The sequence below is a fragment of the Peromyscus californicus genome, unplaced genomic scaffold (assembly GCF_007827085.1).
Source record: "Peromyscus californicus insignis strain IS unplaced genomic scaffold, ASM782708v3 Scaffold_21__1_contigs__length_65335640, whole genome shotgun sequence".
NCBI classification, from domain to species: Eukaryota; Metazoa; Chordata; class Mammalia; order Rodentia; family Cricetidae; genus Peromyscus; species Peromyscus californicus.
Genome location: NW_026294514.1, coordinates 18,913,047 through 18,933,269, shown reverse-complemented (window position 1 = coordinate 18,933,269; position 20,223 = coordinate 18,913,047). Strand labels below are relative to the sequence as shown.

At 42.9% G+C, this 20,223-nt stretch overlaps 1 protein-coding gene across 1 annotated transcript in view; it reads right to left on the bottom strand.

Annotated features, from left to right (window-relative positions):
• Positions 1 to 2,861: 2,861 nt before the first annotated feature.
• Positions 2,862 to 20,223, bottom strand: part of Pth2r (parathyroid hormone 2 receptor) — a 76,011-nt gene continuing 58,649 nt past the window's right edge. The window contains exons 10-13 of the mRNA XM_052749703.1: positions 17,309 to 17,403; positions 7,600 to 7,738; positions 5,658 to 5,699; positions 2,862 to 3,749 (exon numbers count right to left, since the gene is read on the bottom strand). Of these exons, the coding sequence (XP_052605663.1) occupies positions 3,354 to 3,749; positions 5,658 to 5,699; positions 7,600 to 7,738; positions 17,309 to 17,403 (672 nt within the window). The 3' untranslated portion in view covers positions 2,862 to 3,353. The remainder of the gene's footprint in view (positions 3,750 to 5,657; positions 5,700 to 7,599; positions 7,739 to 17,308; positions 17,404 to 20,223) is intronic.

Below are 20,223 nucleotides of genomic sequence, written 5' to 3'. Positions count from 1 at the left end.
TTTTTATGTGTTGATTTTGTATTCTGCCACTTTGATGAAAGTCTATCAAAACTGTGAGTTTGTGGTGGAGTCTTATGGTGTTTTAAGTGCAAGAATGTGTCACCTAGAAACAGTATAAATGTTTTGTCCAACATCATCAACATTTCCACGATAAAGCAATTCCTGAAACATGTAAGTTTCAATATAAATAAGACAGTTTTCTTCCTAATAAATATAGCACATAAAATACAGTAAAAACTGGCACAATAATTGATTTCCAAGAAACAGTAATGAATGGTTTCAATTCTTTTCTTATTAGCAATCCATACAAATCTCTGTAATAGTTTCCCATGGTCACCATTCTAAGTTATCACAAAGCCAGCATCCTAAGACACACTTTATTCTACACTTCTGTAGGGGAAGTCAGCAAAGGTCAGGCTGGTGCCAGTGAAGCTGCCTTCCTTCTTGGAAACTCCACAGGAAGCGCTGCTACTTTGCCCTTTCCAGCTTCCATAAGCTCCCAGAGTTTTCTGGCTCAGAGCCCCTCTCTCTGTCTCCAAAGCCTGAAACTGGACAGCAGGTTCTTACATCATACTGCAAAGCCTCCATCCTCTGTCTCTCTTTTCCTTTCACTTTTAAGGGCCATTTTGATTAAACAGGTTCTGTCTAGATGATCTAAGACAATCCCCCTGTTTTAAATTCAGCTGATCGGCAAATCTCAATTTGGTTTGTAACCTTTGTTTGCCTTTACTATGGAACCTAATGCAATCATCAGTTCTGAGGATTATAGTGTGAACATCTTCAGTGTCATTTATGTGCTCACATTATCCAAGAATCGTTCTGAAGTATTTAATATTAATCTATGAGCACAAACAATATACAGAAACTCATGCATATTAGTCATCTGCTTCCTAATATTTAAAACCAAGGTTCTTGGGTATTTTGAGATATTTCACATTATATGCTATAAAACATATGTGTTTTCATGTTATTTAACAGGCACAATAAAGAGTTATATGGTCTAAATCATTCATGTTTACCTTGGGCAGTAAATATTATCTCTGATGTCAAACTCTTATTTGACTGCAAGGAAAATACAGTATTAATGTGCATTTCAGTAAGTCATACAAGAGTATCCTCCCACACCTCTGTGACCTATCCTACCATTTAAACCTCTTGCAGCTAGAACTTCTTGTTTGAAATTTGAAAATTGACAAACATCTGGTCCATGAGCACGCAGCACTTTACAGGGATCATTTAGAAAGTGGAGCTTTGCTTCATGTGATGGGGATCTGAAGTATAAGGATGGGCTTTCCTCTACTGATGCCTGTTACATAAAGAAGCCGTGGTCTAGCCTTGGGATTTGGAGCAGGCTAGAAAGTCATTATTTTCCATGTTTTCTAAATATATCTATTCTAAAAATTCTTTATTGTTACAGTGACATTTTAAGGCAATTTATAAGAAGGCAAAATAAAAATGTAACTTAAATGTGAAAAAATGATAGGAATGACATAAACCAAGCATTTCTATGGAGTATTTATGTCACAAAGTATTTTTAATATTTTTTCTTATCTACCATAACATCTCTTTGAAGTGGACTGACAGTTTCTACATTTTTAAATGGACCAACTGAATTATAAAAGTTTTTTTCATTTTTAAAATGAAGCTATGTTATAGAAGTCTGCATAAAATTAGCCATAGAACTGAACTTAGTCTGTGACTCAGCTCATGATGCCTCTCTCCTCGCAGGCAGGCCACTCAGGTAGGCAACAATGCAGAGTTGAATTGGGTGAGTTAGATGAGCACAGTGGCATCTTCATAAGCTGAATGCAAAGGAAATGACTCCAAGCTAACACTCAGAGAAGGAAATAAAGGAGACGTGTAAGTAGAGGGCACCTAAGTCATAATTAACACCACTATGTGTTGTTGAAGTCATTCAATAGACTGAGAAACAGCAGCTTCAACTGTGTTGTTTTAGTTCAAAGTACACTATGCTGATGCCTTTTACATAGATCTGTCTTTGACATGAGTGGAAACTTTATGAGTCAGACACTGAGATATATTGCAGTACAAGGTCTTGAAGCATGCTCTACCCAAAAGGAATTCATTAAATTATTTCTTTGGTTAGTGGTGTGTGTGTGTGTGTGTGTGTGTGTGTGTGTGTGTGTGTGTGTGTGTGTATGCGCACACATGCATGTGTATGTGATAGTGATTGTAAGTGCATGAGACTTGGAGTCAGTAGATTACATCTGAAAACATACTCAACAACTTCGGGTAAATTGATTCACCTTGTGAGTCATTGTAAAACACAGTGACAGTGGTAAAAACCTACTCCAGAGTTTGCAGTGAGTCAATACTTGGAAAAACCCCAGCAGAATACCTGCTCTGTAGTATGCATGCAGTAAATGTTTTCAGAACTGAAATGTCAAATTTGGCAAACATGGGAGCTATGGGCCGGGAGTTGCAGACTTGGAGAAAGAACATTTGGTTGCTTCTCAAGAATTACATGCAATGATGAAAGGAAATTTTCTTTACGACCAAACATATATCTTTAAAACAAACTTTTAATTTATCCCACATACCATCTGTAACATAGCAAACAACAGAACAGAAAAAGGCAAAGATGTGGTGTGGGTTAGCCTCAGTATAAATGAGCCCACACAGAATCAGCTTTCAAACACAAGATCACTGACTGAGAAAACTTTTGACTTGTCATGGTTCACAAAAAAAAAAAAAAAAAAAAAAAAAAAAAAAAAAAAAAAAAAAAAAAAAAAAAAGAAGAAGAAGAAGAAGAAGAGCAAGAGAAGATTTTGGCTCATCACACAGGGGACATTCAAAGGAAGAACAGAGTGGTTTTCTTTGCTCCTAGAATCAATCATAACTGTCAGAAATGCATCACTTTATTATGTCCAGTCCATTGATTTTCCAGTGTGTCCAAGAATTTGTCTTCCAGTGTACATTCTACAATTGCTCCAGTACATAGACAAGATGAACACATAACGGAAGTTCATTAAAATGAAAAAGATCAAAATCAGTGGTTGCTTTAAAGGCAAACAACGCAAACTAAATGGTCTGTATCATATTCAGGGTGATATTTATGAGAGAAAGACAGAGCCAAGCGTTCGAAACCTTCTCTATGCAAAAGAAGCAAAATAATAATAACCACAGAGAAATTATTAATTTCGGAAGGAGTAATGCCAACATAAGATAATAAACTACCCCAATAAATACCCTTTTGTGCATGAATATTTATAGTAGCCAGCTGGTGGAAACTGAAAACATTTAAGCAGCGCCTTCTTCCAGAATTCCAGTCTTCCGACTTAGGTTATCTCTACTACCAGATCTGCCAATCCGCTGGAGTCACAAATGGTGACTCAGATACGCTCGATGTGTCCTTTGCGTCCTTCTGTATCTAAGGTGAATGCCACTGGCCTGGAAGACTCCCCCGCTGGAATATCGTCTCCCTGCCTCCCATGACCTTCTCTAGTCTCCTCGGGGGTGGAGTGTGGCTGGCAGTCCTGCTCAGAATTACTCCAGACGTAGCCAGGCAGAGTCACGTGGCTGTCGATCTGTCTGTGGCTGTCGATCTGTCTGGGTTTGCCAGAGATGAGCACCAGGCGCGTGCTTGGCCCCATCTGTGACTGGCTGCTGGTGCTGTGGGTGACGGTGGTGAGCACCGAGCCGTACCGGTGGCCGCCACAAGGTGGCGTTCTTTTCCAGTCGACGGACAGATTCCACCGAGTCCACATCTTCTTCATCTCAGCCTGGACCTACAGGGCATGAAACACGCGGTGTGTCAGAAACCATGAAGGAGCCCCATGGTCCCCTCGCCCATCTTATGACCAGCTTGGCTTAGATTTCAGTGATGATAATAATAAGCACTGGATGAGGTCCCTCTGTGCGCCAGGGATTCTACAGATCTGTGCCTTCTGTACACCTCAAAAAGACCTTCCCCATCAATATTACTTTTAGTATTTAAAGGAGACTGAAGTGCTGCCGATACAAACAATTGCCTTATCCAAAGGAAGAAAGGGAATTCCGGGTTTGAGAGGAAATAAAAGATGAACAGTGGTAGTGGGGAGCACAGGATTCTTCATGTAACAAGTCCATCTAAATCCTGCACGGCAGAGGCGCAAAGTCTCACACACCCTAGAGAAAACCTCAGCACTCTTGAAAGTGTTTGTCTGAGAAAACTTAAAGCTGCGGGGAAAGTCTGCTGTTCACTCTAGCCAGCGTACCTGATAAAAGTCCCCCTAGCTCCTTTCTTCAAGCATGTTGCCACAAAGGACCCACAATTGTACTGACAGGCAGAACTCCTCTCCAGGGCCCAATAGTCCATTAAGAGGCTGAGGCTTCTGCTGTCCTGTCACTGTGGGAGGATGGAGCCTGAACTTAGCTGGCACAGCCTGCTAACCGCGACCCCTGCAGCCCGCCTAGCTCTGTGCTCTTTCGCTTCTGACTCTAGGCTCCCAAACACCAACCCCCCAAATTCTCCATTTAAAACGCTTCTGCCTAAATGAGAACAGAGCTCAGCTCTTCCCTCCCACGTCTCAGGAGCTACTGAATACACTCTGTTCTCAGCCCTGTAACGGCTGATGTCTGACACCACCAGAGGCAGAGGAAAGCTTGCAACACAACTGCCATACGTTCAACCTGATCGAGCAAAGAGGAGGGAGGAAAATAAAGAAGGCTAGAGATGGAGAAGCAGGCTCCGCAGCTGCAGTCTGAGGAGATGGGGGTTGGACTCCACACTTGCTTCCCAGGTGTCCTTCCTACTGACTCTTTCCCGAAGGCATCAGGGGAAGCAAAACCCCAGGGGAAAGCAAAAAGCTTGTAAGTTGGTGTTGCCGGAAGCAACACACTCATCTCTTCATCTGGGGGGGGGGGGGCTGGGGAGCACGGGGGAGGGACACTGACGTACTTAGCCCTGCTGCAAATTAAGGAAAAAATAACACAGCGGCAAATCGGGATGGTGCATTGATAAGTTGCCACTCAAACTCCTTAGGCAGAGACCGACATCCCACAGAACCCAACGTGCTCAGAAGTCTCTGGTGAGCTACTGCAGGAACAAGGGTCCTTGTCCTTCTGGGGCTTGGAGGAAGTTGGAAATTTGAGAGAAAAAGGAAGGCACCAACAGCAGGGCATGCCGAGAGCTCCAGAGTCACGTGCATCATCCACGTGATCATGTAACATGTGCTTATTTCTTTCTGGTGACTTCCCAATGGATTGAGACGGTACCATCCTCAGCTTGTCATGAAAATCTTACCTGCTTTAATTGAACTTAATTTCTTTTCATTTAAGTTCATTCTAAGGAAAGTAGTTGACCTTTTAAAGAACTTGATGTGACCAAAAGTTTCAATATTAACCAGAATTGATTTAGAACTAAGTAAAACAAGAATCGCCCTCTTTAGGAAAGAGCTCGGGGTTGTGAGATCCATCTTTTAGGGGTGAGCTCCCCTTGCTTCTGCCTTCCGTCATGGGATGATGTAACAAGAAGGCCCTGGTCAGGTGTAGCCGCCTTGACACAGATCACCCCACTTTTAGACCTGTAAGAAACAGACCTCTACTCTTTATAAATTACTAAGTTTCATGTGTTCTGTCATAAAGACATAATGTGGATTAAAACGAAAATTAATTTGGCGTTTATCTTCAGAGGCCCCTGGTGCCTTCAGACCTACCTCTCCGTTGCAGTAACAGTAGACAATAGACACGAAGAAACCCTGCAGAGAAAAAGAGGCTGTGAGCCCTCTGGCAAGTCATGAAGTCCATAGCAAGAAAAATATCTTGTATCAAAATTCACCCACTGAAAAGCTGACTTTTGACGATTTCCTCAGAAAATTACACCAATTATTTTCTCCTAATATTTCCAAATGTTTGTGTTTATGTTGCATTTGTTTGTGACCTTCCCTGGGTTTCAGCCACACCGAACAACTGAGTGAAATACTCAGAGGTCCGCAAAGAACCTATTATGTGCTTTCATTGAAGTTACCGCTCAAGGATCACATAAAACTCATCCCCTGCTTGGTAAAATATGTTTATACTTCTTAAATGTTAGCAGCTACCAACATAGAATATTATATGCTAAGAGCACAAAGGACCTTTTCTTCACTCTGAAATATCTATTGAGCTTGAACATTGGGCTAAGAGTGACTCAGCATGACAGAGTGAGATGCAAACAGAACAGTTCTGGAAGAGCGAGACCTGGATAAAATAGAAGCCACCAGCCACAAGAGAAAAACAAGTCAATGAGGGTCTTATGGGTAAAATCAATGTTACAGGCAACAATAGAGCAGGTGTATTGGATGAGAGACTCATCCAAGACCCTCTCTGGGGTGACATGTAAGCTGGGCAGAGTGAGAAGAGCAAGATGTCAACTGGATGAATGGGGGGGGGGGGCACACATTCAGGGAAAAGAGCTGAGTGTGACGCTCCCACACCCATTCCCACCTCGACCCCCGCCCCAGGTCCCATGAGTTCTGTGGGAGATTCAGGGAAGGTCGGAAGACTTCAGGCCACACAGGACTGTATGTGGCAGAAAATGACACTTGAGCTTGATACTGAGTACAACAGGAAACCTTTGGATATTCTTGGCAAGTCAGTGATACCATCAAAGGTAAAATTTTCAGTTGTTCAGGCTGCTAAGAATGGAAGGTCCCTGGCCATGTTACAGAGTCTATAGCCTTATTAAAACGTCGTGGCTGTGGGGTGTTGGCATGTTGCTGATTTGTGGTTGTGGGGAGTTGGCATGTTGCTGATGAAGAGCTCAGATCGTCTTGGGCTATCCTCAGTTCCCTTAAGTGCCATTCATTGCCCACCTTGTAGCAGACCTACGTCATTTTAACCATCAGGTGAAAAACAACCTCTAGAATGTATTGATTGAGCAAAACACTAACTCCCACAAACCAAGGGCTGAGAACACTTCCAGGATCCATCTGAAATCCAGAGTGGAGAGTCTTTGTCTTTGCCGTGGCTCACCTACACGATGTCCCAACCAATATATTGGATAAACACACTCACTTACGATTCCCTTTCATTCTGTGACTAGGAAACTTGTACATAATCACTTCCGTGAGGGCAGCTTCCATCTGCACTCTCAGGCCATGCTCACTCCTGCCTGCCTCGAGTTCTCTGTTGCTCCCTCTGGAATAAATACCTCACTCCAATCAAGGTGAAGGGAAGCGGCACGGTGAAGACTGGTCCACTGAGAGGTTACAGTCATCCTCTTTACACTGGGATGAAGCAGATGCTTCCTGTGTTTGCACCCTTCCTTCCCCGTCACCCTTTTCCTGCTTCTGTCTTCTTTTAATTGCATTTACTTTGCACACACACCAAAAAAGGTGAAGGACTCTGCCCTGCAGCAGTACCGTGTTCTCCAGCAATGTGCCCGTTATCTTGCTACCCAGGCTTGTCCCTGCACCAAACAGCTCCAGACCGGTTCTCTCTGGGGTCCGAGCATTAACCTGACCTCTAGAAGGGAGCACAATGAGAGCCGGAAAACAGTGTCCTCTTTCTGGCCCTCAGAAGACAGGTGCGTCGAACCAGAGCGAAGGGCAGAGAACGGGGTCGAGGGAACCAATAAACACTGATCGCGAGCACCGAGCCACAGCGCTGCTTGGTCACCTGGAAAGAGTTGAAGAAGAGCTCGCAGTACATGCGGACCTCCCACCAGAGCCCGGAGAAGGAGTGCGGCTGGCACACGAACACGATGTAGTGCACACCGAACACCAGCACCAGGACCAGCGTGGACTTAGCCAGTTTCCTGGAAGAAAACACAGGGTTTTTCTGTTAACGGACCTCAAGTGGCTTCGGGAGAAGCAGCTTGCTGCAAAATGAGTCAGGGACTCCTCAGCTGCTGCTGTGCCTTACTCTCCCCTCCTCTACTTGCTTGTGCTGTTTGTGGGTGTTGTCTTTGGATCGGTTGTGGGGGAGGTGTACGTGTGTGTGTGTGTGTGTGTGTGCACGCTCTGTGTGTGTGTGCTCTGTGTGCATGTGCTCTGTGCTTGTGGTGTGTATTTGTGGTATATGTGTTTGTGGTGGGTGTGTTTGTGGTATGTGTGTGTACTTGTGGTCTGGAGGGGCTGTGTTTGTGGTGTGTGTGTATCTGTATGTTTGTGGTGTGTGTGTTTGTGGCATGTGTGTTTGTGGTGTGTGTGTGTGTAGTCTGTGTATGTGTATGTGTGTTTGTGGTATATTTGTTTGTGGCGTGTGTGTTTGTGGTGTGTATGTGTTTGTGTGTGTGGTCTGTGTTTGTGGTGTGTGTGTATTTGTGGTGTATGCGTGTTTGCAGGGTATTCATGTGTAGTTGTGGTGTGTGTGAGTGTGTGTGTGTGTGTATGTGAGAGAGAGAGAGAGAGAGAGAGAGAGAGAGAGAGAGAGAGAGAGAGAGAGAGAGAGAGAGATCTATGAAATGTATACACATGAGTACAAGCGCTTAGGCCCCGGCACTGGCATGCAGAAACTCGAGCAGGATGTTTGGTGTCTTCTTTTTGAGACAGAGTCTCTTGCTGAACCTGAAGGTCACCATTAAAGCATGACCGATTAGCCAGTGAGCTCTCAGGACCTGCCCACGTCTGCCCCCTGATGCTGTGGTTACAGGTTTGTGCAACCATGCCCAGCTTTTACACAAGTGCTGGGCATTCAAACTCCGGTCCTAATGCTTGCAGAGCAAGTGTCCTCCCCACTGAGCCCTCTCCCAGGACTGCCTCTTGTCACCTTATAGTAAGTCAGGTGGTTGGTTCTCACTTCCCGTAATCGGTATCCCCTCATCTCATGTCTATTCTTCTTGATGATAGAATGCTGTTTTTATAGAGTCGTTAAAGGGCCTTTGTTACCATCCTAAGTCACCTTTAACTTCTGTGTTAGAGGCTTAATGAAGCATTTCCTCCATCTTACACCTGAGGTTCAGGGAACAAGGGCAGAAAATTGTCAGAACTGGAAGACCAGGAAGTCTGCTGCAAGACTTTGCCTTCCGTGTATGACAGGGAGGCTGCGTGCATGAAATCTCAACAACATGGCTGCCTAAAGGAGACCAGAACAGTCCCAACACCAGTTGACATCCCAACATGGATGGGGGAAATCCAGTGAGGCCCCACCCCTGGATGAGGAACTATAGGCAATTAAAGGCTGCTGAGAGAAAGAAAATCAGTCTTCCCCAGGGATGAGTCATCTGACTGGTTACCCAATACCAAGTGGTCAGCCCTAAAACCTTATGCACATGAGCAGCAGTAAACTGGTTCAGCAGGTGATATTTATATATTTGTTTACTTGCAATAACAATTAAGAAATATTAATGATAATTAATAACAATAATAATTAAGGAAAAAGCTATGAATTTGAGATGGAGTGGAAGGCGCGTAGAAAGGAGAGGAAGGGGGAATGACATAAATATAGTACATTTATATAAAATATTGAATTTTAATTATTTTTTAAATCAACTACTCTTGGGGACACTTCACAATTCCTTATGAGCTACATGTGGTCAGTCCATCCTCTTATTCTGAATGTTCCATCAAATACTCTGTTTCTCACTACCTGTTGTTCTATTTAATTCTCTCTCTCTCTCTCTCTCTCTCTCTCTCTCTCTCTCTCTCCATCTTGTTTTTTATTTGGTAGGTAGGTTGGTTGATTGATTAGTTGGTTGCTTGCTTGCTTTCTTGGGATTTTTTTTTTTTTTTTTTTTGAGAAAGGGTCTCACTGCATAACCTTGGCTGGCCTAGAACTCACTATGTAGAACAGCCTGGCCTCAAACTCACAGGGATCTGTTCTCTCCCTCCGGCTCTGGCTCTGGCTCTGCTTCTGCCCTCTGCCTCTAGAATGCTGCAATTAAAGGCATGAGCCATCCCTACCCTGCCCTGGCCTCATCCTAACAATCTCGTATATTTGAAGCAATCCTGAGTTTTCCAATGTGATGATGATGTGATATTTAGCTTTTGTGTCAGTTTGCCTAAGGATGGTATAGACAACTGGTAAAGCATTATTTTGATGTGTCTGAGAAGGTGTTTCCAAAGGAGATTTGTACACAGTGGCCTACCCTCAGTGTGGGCAGGCACCACCAAGCACCTGGGGCTCACTAGTTAGTATTCAGAAAGAGGACAAGCACAGGCAGGCTCTGAGAGTTTGGAGCACCAGTCAGGTCCAACAGATCCGCTGCTTATCAGCACTGCTCTCTTGAATGAAATGGACGAATGCGGAATTCTAAAACAGAAGGAACTGTAGGCCAGGCAAGGGAGGACTCAGACCAGCGGATGAAAAGCCCACAGGCTAAGGGGAGACTGTGAGTGAGGGGCAGGTAGCTGCACCCAGGGATGGTTCTGACAGAACCAGAAGGCAGGGGAAAGGTCTACATGCTTCTTCTCTTCCACAGCTGGAACACAGCTCTCCTGCCTTCAGCCTTCCAGGCCCTGCATGCAGGCTTTGCATCTGGAATTTACACCTGTAGGCTGCTGTTAGGTGTCCCTCTTGAGCTCAGGGTTACACCATTTGTTTCCTTGGTCGTAAGACTTTGGACTTTGTTCAACAGAGTCCTGCAACTGTGGCTTACTGAAGGCTTGCCACAGGCCTTCTCAGCCTCTAGACTCACATGAACCAGTCGACCAAGTACTGTCTCCATATACCCACATATCTGTAACTGCCTGTCCACCATAAATCTATCTATATCTGTATACCTGTGCACACTCTGTCAGTCCTATTGACTCTGTCCTGAGAAAACCCTGTCCAGTACAGACAGACTTAGTCCAAAATGGTCCCCACTGATTCCATCTCTTACTACTTACGTCCTTGTCCATCTTTTCCCTGAGCATGGTCAGGTTGGGGGATTTCTTCTAGTAGATTAAGGTAATAATAGAATGCCATTTCTATGACTGTGTTGCCTAGCATTCTAACTACCATCTTCCTAGCCTCCTATGGTGGGACAAGCTGCCATGTGGGGAGCTATTCTACTGAAAGGCTCATGTGGCAAGAAACAGTAGCACTTGGACATCCGCTGACAAGCACCCAAATCTACCAGTAGTCACACGCACTCAGATGGAGTCTCCCCCTCCAACTTTCCCATGATGTCACCACCCTGACTGGCATTTCGGTTGCAGCCTGGTGACAGCCAAGCAGGGGAGGGAGAGGCACACAGATTCTTGACCTACAGAGAAGGAAATGGAAAGTGTGCTGCCTTACGCCACTGAATTTGTAGCAATTCATCCGTCACCAGGACACCAAGTGCGCCGTTGTCCGGTTTGGCGTTACTTTTGTTTTGTTTGCACTCTTGATCCAAGAAATTGCCAAATGTGACCTATTTCTTACTCGTTTCTCGAATTTCCCCCTTTGTGAATCATTGACACCCAAGAATCTTGGACAACTTAGCTTTCCATCCTTACCAACCTCTCCTCTAGTTGCATTATTTATTTATTATTTTCCCTTCTTGGAAGCAAGCTGTGTGTGGGTGAGCCAAGATCTCACTAGTCTAAGACTAAAGAGAGCTAGATTCGGAATCAAGGCTTGATGTTTTCTACCTATGGAATGCTGACTCATTTATCTAGTCTCAGAAACAGGGGAGCAGGGTCCACAAGCCTGTCACGGCTCTAATATTTCAAAGCTGTCTTGCAGTCATCACTCTGGCTAACACACGATCCATCATAGCCCGCTTTCTGGAGGAACCACAGGTTCGCATGGAGGTGCCTAACTCAGATGTCTGGAGCTGGCTACCTCCTTCACTGTCCACAGTGTCTCAGCAGTGTCAGAAACATCTGCTCCCTTGGCACTGTGAGCGGCCTACCCCTCACTCAGTTTCCCCTGTAGACTGCGGGCATTTCATCCGCTGCTCTGAGTTCTCACTTGCCTGCAGGTCCTTCAATCTTAGAATTCCACATTAGTCCATTCCATTCAGGAGAGCATTGCTGATAAGCAGTGGGTCTCTTGGACCTGACTAACACTCTCAGCTCTCAGAGCCTGCCTGGACTTGTCCTCCTTCTGAATGCTGAGTAGTGAGCCGAGTCCCTGTGGCTATATGACTAGAAAGGATGCTGTGAACACCTAGGCATTTAGTATGGTCTAGTTAGACTCAGGAATTGCATTAACTACACTTGCACAGCCTTGAAATTCTTGTCTAACATCTCTCTGAAAAAAAATTACATCCTATTTTGAAGATGCAGTGTAAATCCCCCTGGAGAGTGCTCTCAAAATCAAGCTAACTTTGACTGCTCCTACTTTTGTAGCTAGGAACCAAAAACTAGGTTTAAACAAAAAAATTAAATCAGAGCAATGGATTATAAAATGGTCACAAATGCAAAAGTTTTGTCACCCTTCAGTTTAATGCAGACTAGGGCAAAATTGCATTAGGTAATGAAATCCATTTGAAATCCCGCTAGCTCTGTCCTTCGAGTTCCCTCTTCTTGTCTATGACTAAGCTATTTTACAGTTCTGTAGGGATAAGGGATCATCTATAGAAACAGTAATTGAGTTCATCTCTAGTTTGTTGTATAACAAAGTACCACAAAGTCCCTGCCTTAAATGATATTCATTCCGTTGCAATGCAGTCCTGGAAGGTATAGACCAGCACAGGTAGGTCTTACACTCGAGTCTCTCAAAACTGAACTCCAGGGCTCAGCTAGGGCTGGGTTCACATCTGGACCTAGGGTTCTCTTGTCAACTCATTCAGATTTCAAACGACCTCCACTGTATTTGTAGGGTTGCCTTCTGGCTCTCAGCCAAGAGTCACTTGGATCTTACAGGCTGCCTCTAGGTCCAAACCACAGGCTTCCAGGATGGAGTCTGTGTAATATATCCTAAGACTGACTAGCCCACTTTCTTTGTCATATAACGGAACCTGATCAAGGAGAGAGCAACAAAGTCATCACAGATCTTGCCCACATTCAAGTTCCGGGTGACACGGCAGGTATCACACATGGCACATATAGGATAGCAAAGGCTAGAGATCCTAGGGGGCATCCTAGATATCTTTCTACCACAGTAATGCAAGTCATTCCCAGCCACTGAAATACAAATTGTATCTAGAAGATTATAGATGCCTCTGACTGTAGCTCTGTAGGTATTAACGAGTTTTGCAGTTTGCATCCATTTATCAACTCATTCCAGCATACATTTCCTAACTATATGTTCTCTTTTGAACCAGGTGAAATGTTTCATCACCTCCTTCATTAACTGTGGAATTAAATAAAATGTTTGAACTGTGTCCATGTTTATATATTAGCCATGATTACATCCTCATTTAGAATTTATCCTGCAGAGCATATGACTAGCAAATGTACACATAGGTCATTATCTGTCTATTCATAGCAGACTGAACACAAGCAGCTCTGGGCATTGATGTTTATTAGTGTCCATATGGTCAGTCATACACACTGTATGGCTTTATAGCTTAGCCTTCTACAAAGATACAGATGTCTAATGAGATGATCTGGGCATGCAGATATTGATATGGGTCTTCTGGCTTGCTGGGAGTATGGTGATGATTCCAGGTACAAGAAAAATGCAAAGGAGTCAAGTGTTTGGGGGACATGGTGTCCTATTTAGAAAGTAGATGCCCAGTTCTCACAGTATCTAGCCTGCATCATTCTCCAGGTAAATTCACACAGAAAAAATCTCTAGTATCCTTTGCCAAATCATGTTTAGATAAAAAAGACCCTGTTTATCCTAAGCCTTTCTTGATCCCTCCTGGCATTAAATGACGCTTTCTCTCATGTCTATGCAAGTAGAGTTTTTATTTTATTTTTATTTTAAATTTATTTATTTGTAAATGGAGTTTTGTATATGCATTTCTGAGTGTACTTTCCTCACTTCAAGAAAAATATTCCAGAAGATCTCAGTCACTTTCTCTCTTTTGCTTACTTCCTCTCTCCCTGCTTCTAAGACGGAAATGTAGCAAATGAAACTGTTTTCTATTTTGCACCATGCTACTATAGCATCCTGCAGTTCCCTCATTTCTTGTAAGAGAAGAATGTTATCCATTCTCAGCTGAGGATAGACGCCCAAAGAAGGAAAATATCCACCCATTACACCATAAGTGACTATTCACCTGTAAATCTGTATGTTTTGCTGTCGTACTGTGTTGGTTTTATCCTAAACATGAAATACGATGTTTGTTAAGCAAAATCTCTTATGTAATGACATATTTAACATCAGATTGAATGACAAGTTCAGTCAGAGGAAATATTCAAGTGTTCTCTTTCTTGAACTCTTTCACACGCTGTATTTTCCAAGTTCTGACAACTCCTCTTGCTTGTTAAAGTAAATTAGAATAAGGTATAAAAGACCAATTATTGGATATTGATTTGTTTAGTGAAGTACTTAAAGCACCTGTGGGTACTGCCTATTTTCCAAGCACGACTTCACTTGCTACCTGGAACAGAACGACCTGAAGGAATAGATGAAACAGTGGGTCATTTCCCTTAACAACCTGCTGACTGCCACATATGCTACTATAAAAATCTCGCTTGCTTTCCCACCCCAACTTGTGGTTTTTGAGGTATAAAATGAGAATACCAGTTGGACCTGGGATCAAAGCCTTTCAGGAGCTGTCCTGGCCTTGGTCCTCAAATGACATCTCTCTTCCATTCTCATTGGCATCGGAGTGCTTATACTAGAAAGATTCTGACAACATTTCTAGAGGCTCCAGTGAGATCTCCTTCACCAAGACCCCCAGTTAGTCCAGAGAGGCTGCTTCTCCAGGGCCTCTCAGTACACTGAAGGTCTCTGGAACTAGGAAGCATGTGCCCACAATGGAATTCTGGGGTTCTTGAAAGATTTGCCTGACACTGCACAGAAAATTGCTTAAAGTTGAGGGTGTCAAGTTGTGGATAACCCCACACCCACTCCAAGGCTGCTGCGAACCCTGAGAGCTGACCAAGACAAGCCTCTGAAATTGGGTGTTTTGAAACAACCTCAGGATGAATACAACAGCTCGGCTCCTACTCTGCTTCTTGATGTCCTTCCTGATCCTGTGGATGTGCATCCATGGAGTCCTGACTCAGCCTCTCTGATCCTGTCACATAAATTAGTCTGGAGGGCAGCCTTGTTCCATGGCAAATCCAATCAATATAACTCATCAATGTAACTAATACCATCAACATCCCTGAAAGGGTTCTGCCATTGTTTGAAGCTGTAAATGTGAAGCCTGGATTGCCTTGGACAACTCAAGATGTTAGGGATGCCAGAGTCGTGGGGAAACTGATAACAGGGAGTGGAACTAGCCCAAAAGAAAGAAGTATGTTGCACTCAAAAAAGATAAAGGAAGTTGGAGATCTGAAGGGCATTTTGACATCAAACATGGAGATGCAGAGTTTGGAGTTTGCCCAGCTGGTTTTTGGTCTTGCTTTGGTCCAGTATTTCCTCACTATGCTCCCTTTCCTCCCTTTTGGAATGGTAATGTATATCCTGTGCCATTGTATGTTGTAAGTATGTGCTCTGCTTTTTAACTTTGATTTTACAGGGGTTTACAGTTAAGAGATTGCCATGAGTCTCCAAAGAGACTTTGGATTTTTTAAACAGGGTTGAGACTGTTAAAGACTATGGGGACTTTTGAAGTTAGACTAAATGCATTTTGCATTATGATATGGCTACAAGCCTGTGGGGGCCAGGGAGTGGAATGTGGTGATTTAAATAAGAATGGCCCCCATAGACTGTTAGAGAGTGGCATTATTGGAGTAGGTGTGGCCTTTTGGAGTAGGTGTGGCCTTGTTAGAAGAAGTATTGGGGAGTGGGCTTTGAGGTTTCAGAAGCTGAGGGACAGGAGGCTGAGGGCCAGTGCTGTCTCTGAAGATCTGAAGATACTGTTCAGGTTGCTCAGTGCAAGTTCCCAGAACAAAGGACGGGCTAGCTGAAGCCAACTCCAAGTCTTACGTTCACCCAGGATGAATGTTATAGGCTTCATCAGGGCTCAAGCCAGGCCCAGTGGCTCACTATCTCTTCCTGCTGCCTGTGGATCCAGATGTTGAACTCTCAGCTACCTCTCTACCATATCTGCCTACATGCCACCATGCTTCCCACCATGACAAAAATTGACTAAATCTCTGAAGGGTAAGTCAGCCCCAATTGAATGTTTTCCTTTAGACGAGTTGCCATGGCCACAGTGTCTCTTCACAGCAACAGAACACTGACAAAGACATACATTTAAGTAATATACTCCCAAGTTAGGACTAACACTGAGACAAGAACACAAATCTCATCTTCCTAAGTCTGCTTCAGAAGCAAGGCTTGATAATCTGGGGTTTCTGAAACAGAGTACTGAACTGAAAGTACAAATAAGCAACCTGCATTCAGAACTAAAAATCTACACCATTTACAAATAACATCACACCTTTTTCACTTAATGAAGAAGAATGAAAGGTCATTTAAATCCTCCCCCCCCCACTTCGCCATCATTCTGGGCCTGTGTCTTCACTGATGGACAGTTACATGAGACAAGCTATATTAGTGCAGCATAGGCCTTTGTCTCTAGATTCTTGGGCACAATATTGCCACCATAACGCATGGAACACAGTTGGAGTTGGAAGCTGCAGGTTTGTTCACACTGTGCATCCTAAGAGATTCCCAGCTGTCTCCGCAGTCTTTGCTGCTGGACAGAAAAGGCTGACTAGACGTTAGAGGAGAAGGAACCAGCAAAGAACTTGGAGAATGCTTGTGAAATAAAATCAAAATGCTGCGCATGATTTCTTCCTTCCTGTGTCTGAAACAGTACTTCATAACCAACTGGGGCAGAAGTTGTTACCCCTCTAAGGGATAGAAAACCTAGTCCACATCTACCTGATGACTAGATATATTAGTTCAACTGGATAGAGGCCATTATTACTCAGAATTACCAAAATGACCACTGGAAGGAATGGGTACTCCCTTGAAATGAATCGATAGTGATTAGGAACAGTCAGTTTGTCCTTTTCTTCATGAAAGACAAAGAAAAGGAATTCCTCCCACCAGTGCTGTTGAAACATTCTTAAAATTTGTATTTGGTAGGCATCAATTCACCAAAGGATTGGATGTAATGCAACAAATGCACCTGCTTGGTTCTTTTCACAAGGACATATTTTTAAATGCAGACAGTTGTCTGAGATAATCGCCAAGAGATTTTTGTGTGAATTCATATAATTTATAGAAAATTAACAACCTGCTAAGAACAGACAGAAATACACAGAGAATCTAGGCACAGTAAGAAAGTTTGGGAAACTTGTGTCTTGACTATAGACACTTCCTTCCAACAAATCATATAAGTTGAATGAATCAAAACACACATCCATAGAGTAAAATCCCTTACATTTCAGACTAACTGGTGTGTGTTCTTTAAACAGCAAACAGAACGTTTCCTCTGATGGAGGCACCTCTGGATTACCTGTACTGCTTTCTCATGTCATGCCCAACTGCATTGGTCTCCCAAATTTTGGTAGCGAGAACTCTAACGGTATTCAGGAACAGAATAAAATTCAGCTGAAAGACAAAAGACGGTGACATCACAAAAAAAAATTTAAGCTACTCTTCAAGACATTTATAGAAATTTAAAAATTTGGACTTCTTTGTATTGAGACTAAGAATTAGCCACTCTATACATTGGAATACGGAATCTGAGATAAGACAGCAAACACTACTGATTCTCAATTTTCCCTCATTCAAAAAAGAAAATAAAAATGAAATTTTTAATGGCATTAGAAACTAGAGATATCAAAGAATAATTGACCAGGATCCAATTTCCAAAGATCAGATGAAGCCCGTGGTAGGGCAGCAGGACAAAATTAAGTTATTGTATACGTGGGACTACCTTCCTAAAAAATGAATTAATAACTGGCTTCTGCCTCTGTGTTGAGGAGAAGGATAATAGAATTGTTCAGAGAATAATATTCTTTCCTATGATGTGTAAAATGTACTGGGAGATGGGCGTTAAGCATATTTTATAGGCAAGATGCTGTATAAGAAAAGACTCCTGGTATAGAAAGTTGTGTTGAATTTGAAAAGTAATAATTGTGGGGAACCACTGGAGAGGACTGAGTTCTGTCTTTGAACAAGGGATATAGTAGAGAGTTGGTGTGATAAGCCCTTTGTGTAAGAGGGAGGTGCTTCTGGACTAATGGTTTGTGGCTGCCATTTCTTGAACACTCTCAAAGCCCCACATGAATTTGATATATTTTTGTTGTGTACAATTATTAAGGACCTAAAATTTTCCAACTCAAAGAGATTTGACCTGGGGTACCCAGCTTTTATCTGGAATCTGAAGCCATATGCATAGTTCCCTGACAAAATAAAAGATTGAATTGATTCAAAATGGATCGAAGACCTCAATTTTAAGTCTGAAATTCTACTTCTAGATAAAAAAAAACATTGGAAATGGTCTTCAAAACAATGGGGTTAGCAAGAGCTTTCTAAACAGAACCTTATGAGCACAAGAATCAGCCTGGAGATTCAACCGGTGTGGCTCCAGGAAACTAAAAAGTGTGTGCATAACAAAGGAAACATCGGCATAGCACACAGGCCACAGATGGGAGAAAATATTTACAAACTACACCTCAGACACAAAGAACTTCAAAAATGAAATGCTAAGGAAATAAAACTTCTGATGATCAACAAACAGGCTAACAATAAATGCTGGAGAGGATATGGAGGAAGAGGAGCATTCATTCACTACTGGTGGGGGGGGGGGGGGGTAAAAATTAATACAGCCAGTAGGGAAATAGGTTTGGAGTTTTCTCAAAAAATTAAAAATAGCACTACCATATGCTCCAACTATTCCACTCCCGTGCATGCACCAAGAGAATTCCATACCCCACCACAGATATGTCCGAATCCCCATGCTTATTGCTGCTGTATTCATTATAGCAAAGAAGTGGAAGCAACCTAAACGCCCATCAACAAATGAATGGATGTTGACAATCCGGTACATATAGAAAATGGAATATTATTCAGCTCTGAAGAAAAAATGAAATCACAAAACTTGCAGGAAAAATCGGTAGTCTTAGAATGCATAGTGTTAAGTGAGGTGGCATAATCTCAGAATGGAAAAAAAAAAAAAAGCATGTTCTCCCAAATCATATCCCAGCCTATAATGTATGCATGTATATATGTAAGCAAATGCATATGTAGGAATACTATAACATTTTAAAAGAAGAACAAGAAAGGGCAATAAAACAAAGCCAAAATGCATACTAATGAGTTCTCATAATACAATATACTTTGTATAAGTCCTTTGAACACACTCTCATGTGTAACACATTCTCAGTGCAGACTAGGTCCTTAATGGGCAGTGTCCAGATGTGAGTGGTTCCATGAGGGACTGTTATCTTCCTGGGAGACCTGAATTTTAAGTTACATTTTTCACTGTTTAAATATTCCTGTAGGGAGTAGCTCTTTGTAAGCACGGCTTAACTCCTAAGCCCCCTTTGTAGCGGGGGGTGGACACCAAGAATCTCAGCTTCAAAATAGTAGCGTGCAAAGACTGTTGAGGAAAGGAGTCCTAAGAGCAGGCAAAAGAGTCAGAGGTACACCTGCTCCCTCCATTACAAGCCTCACAAAGACAGCAAGCCGACAACCCTAACATACATGCAGAGGACCTGGTGCAGACCCATGCAGGTCCTGTGCTTGCTACTTCAGTCTCTGTGAGCCATTTTTACCCTGCTTAGTTGATACAGTGGGCCATGTTCTCCTAATGTCCTCCATCCCCTCTGACCCCTACAATCTTCCCTCCCCCACTTTCTCAGAGTTATAGCAGATAAGAGCTAAGCAATACTGCAGAACGGCAGTAAAGAAATAGATCATCAAAGCTCAAGCCCTTGAGCAGCCCACAGCTGGCATTTTAAAAAAGAACCAAAGAACTAAAATAAGAAATCAGAGCCGGCCACTCACTGACACATTTGAATGTGTGTGCTTGTTTTTCTGCAGGCTGTAGTTCATTTTCCGAGAACTCTTCAAAAATAAGCCACAGGATCAAAGAATGTGCAAGGTGGGAACCATTTAGAAGATGTTTTCCTGATGGTAATTTGACAATGCTAGTGTGGAGATCTTCACATTTAAATAACCCTGTATAAAATCAATGCAGCTGAGAGAGCTTGAAGAGTTTACAGTTTACATTATACACGGTGTTAAGAATTAGAAAAATGTGGATCAGGAGCTAGTACCTCTTCAGAGTCATTTTTATTGGTCTGTCTTCACAATTTTCTAGACATTTACAGCATCATTGTGCTATGGACCAATCTCTGTGTATTTGACATGGATGACTAATGGTGTATGTTTAATACAGAGTTCAGATTTTCAGGTTTTTTT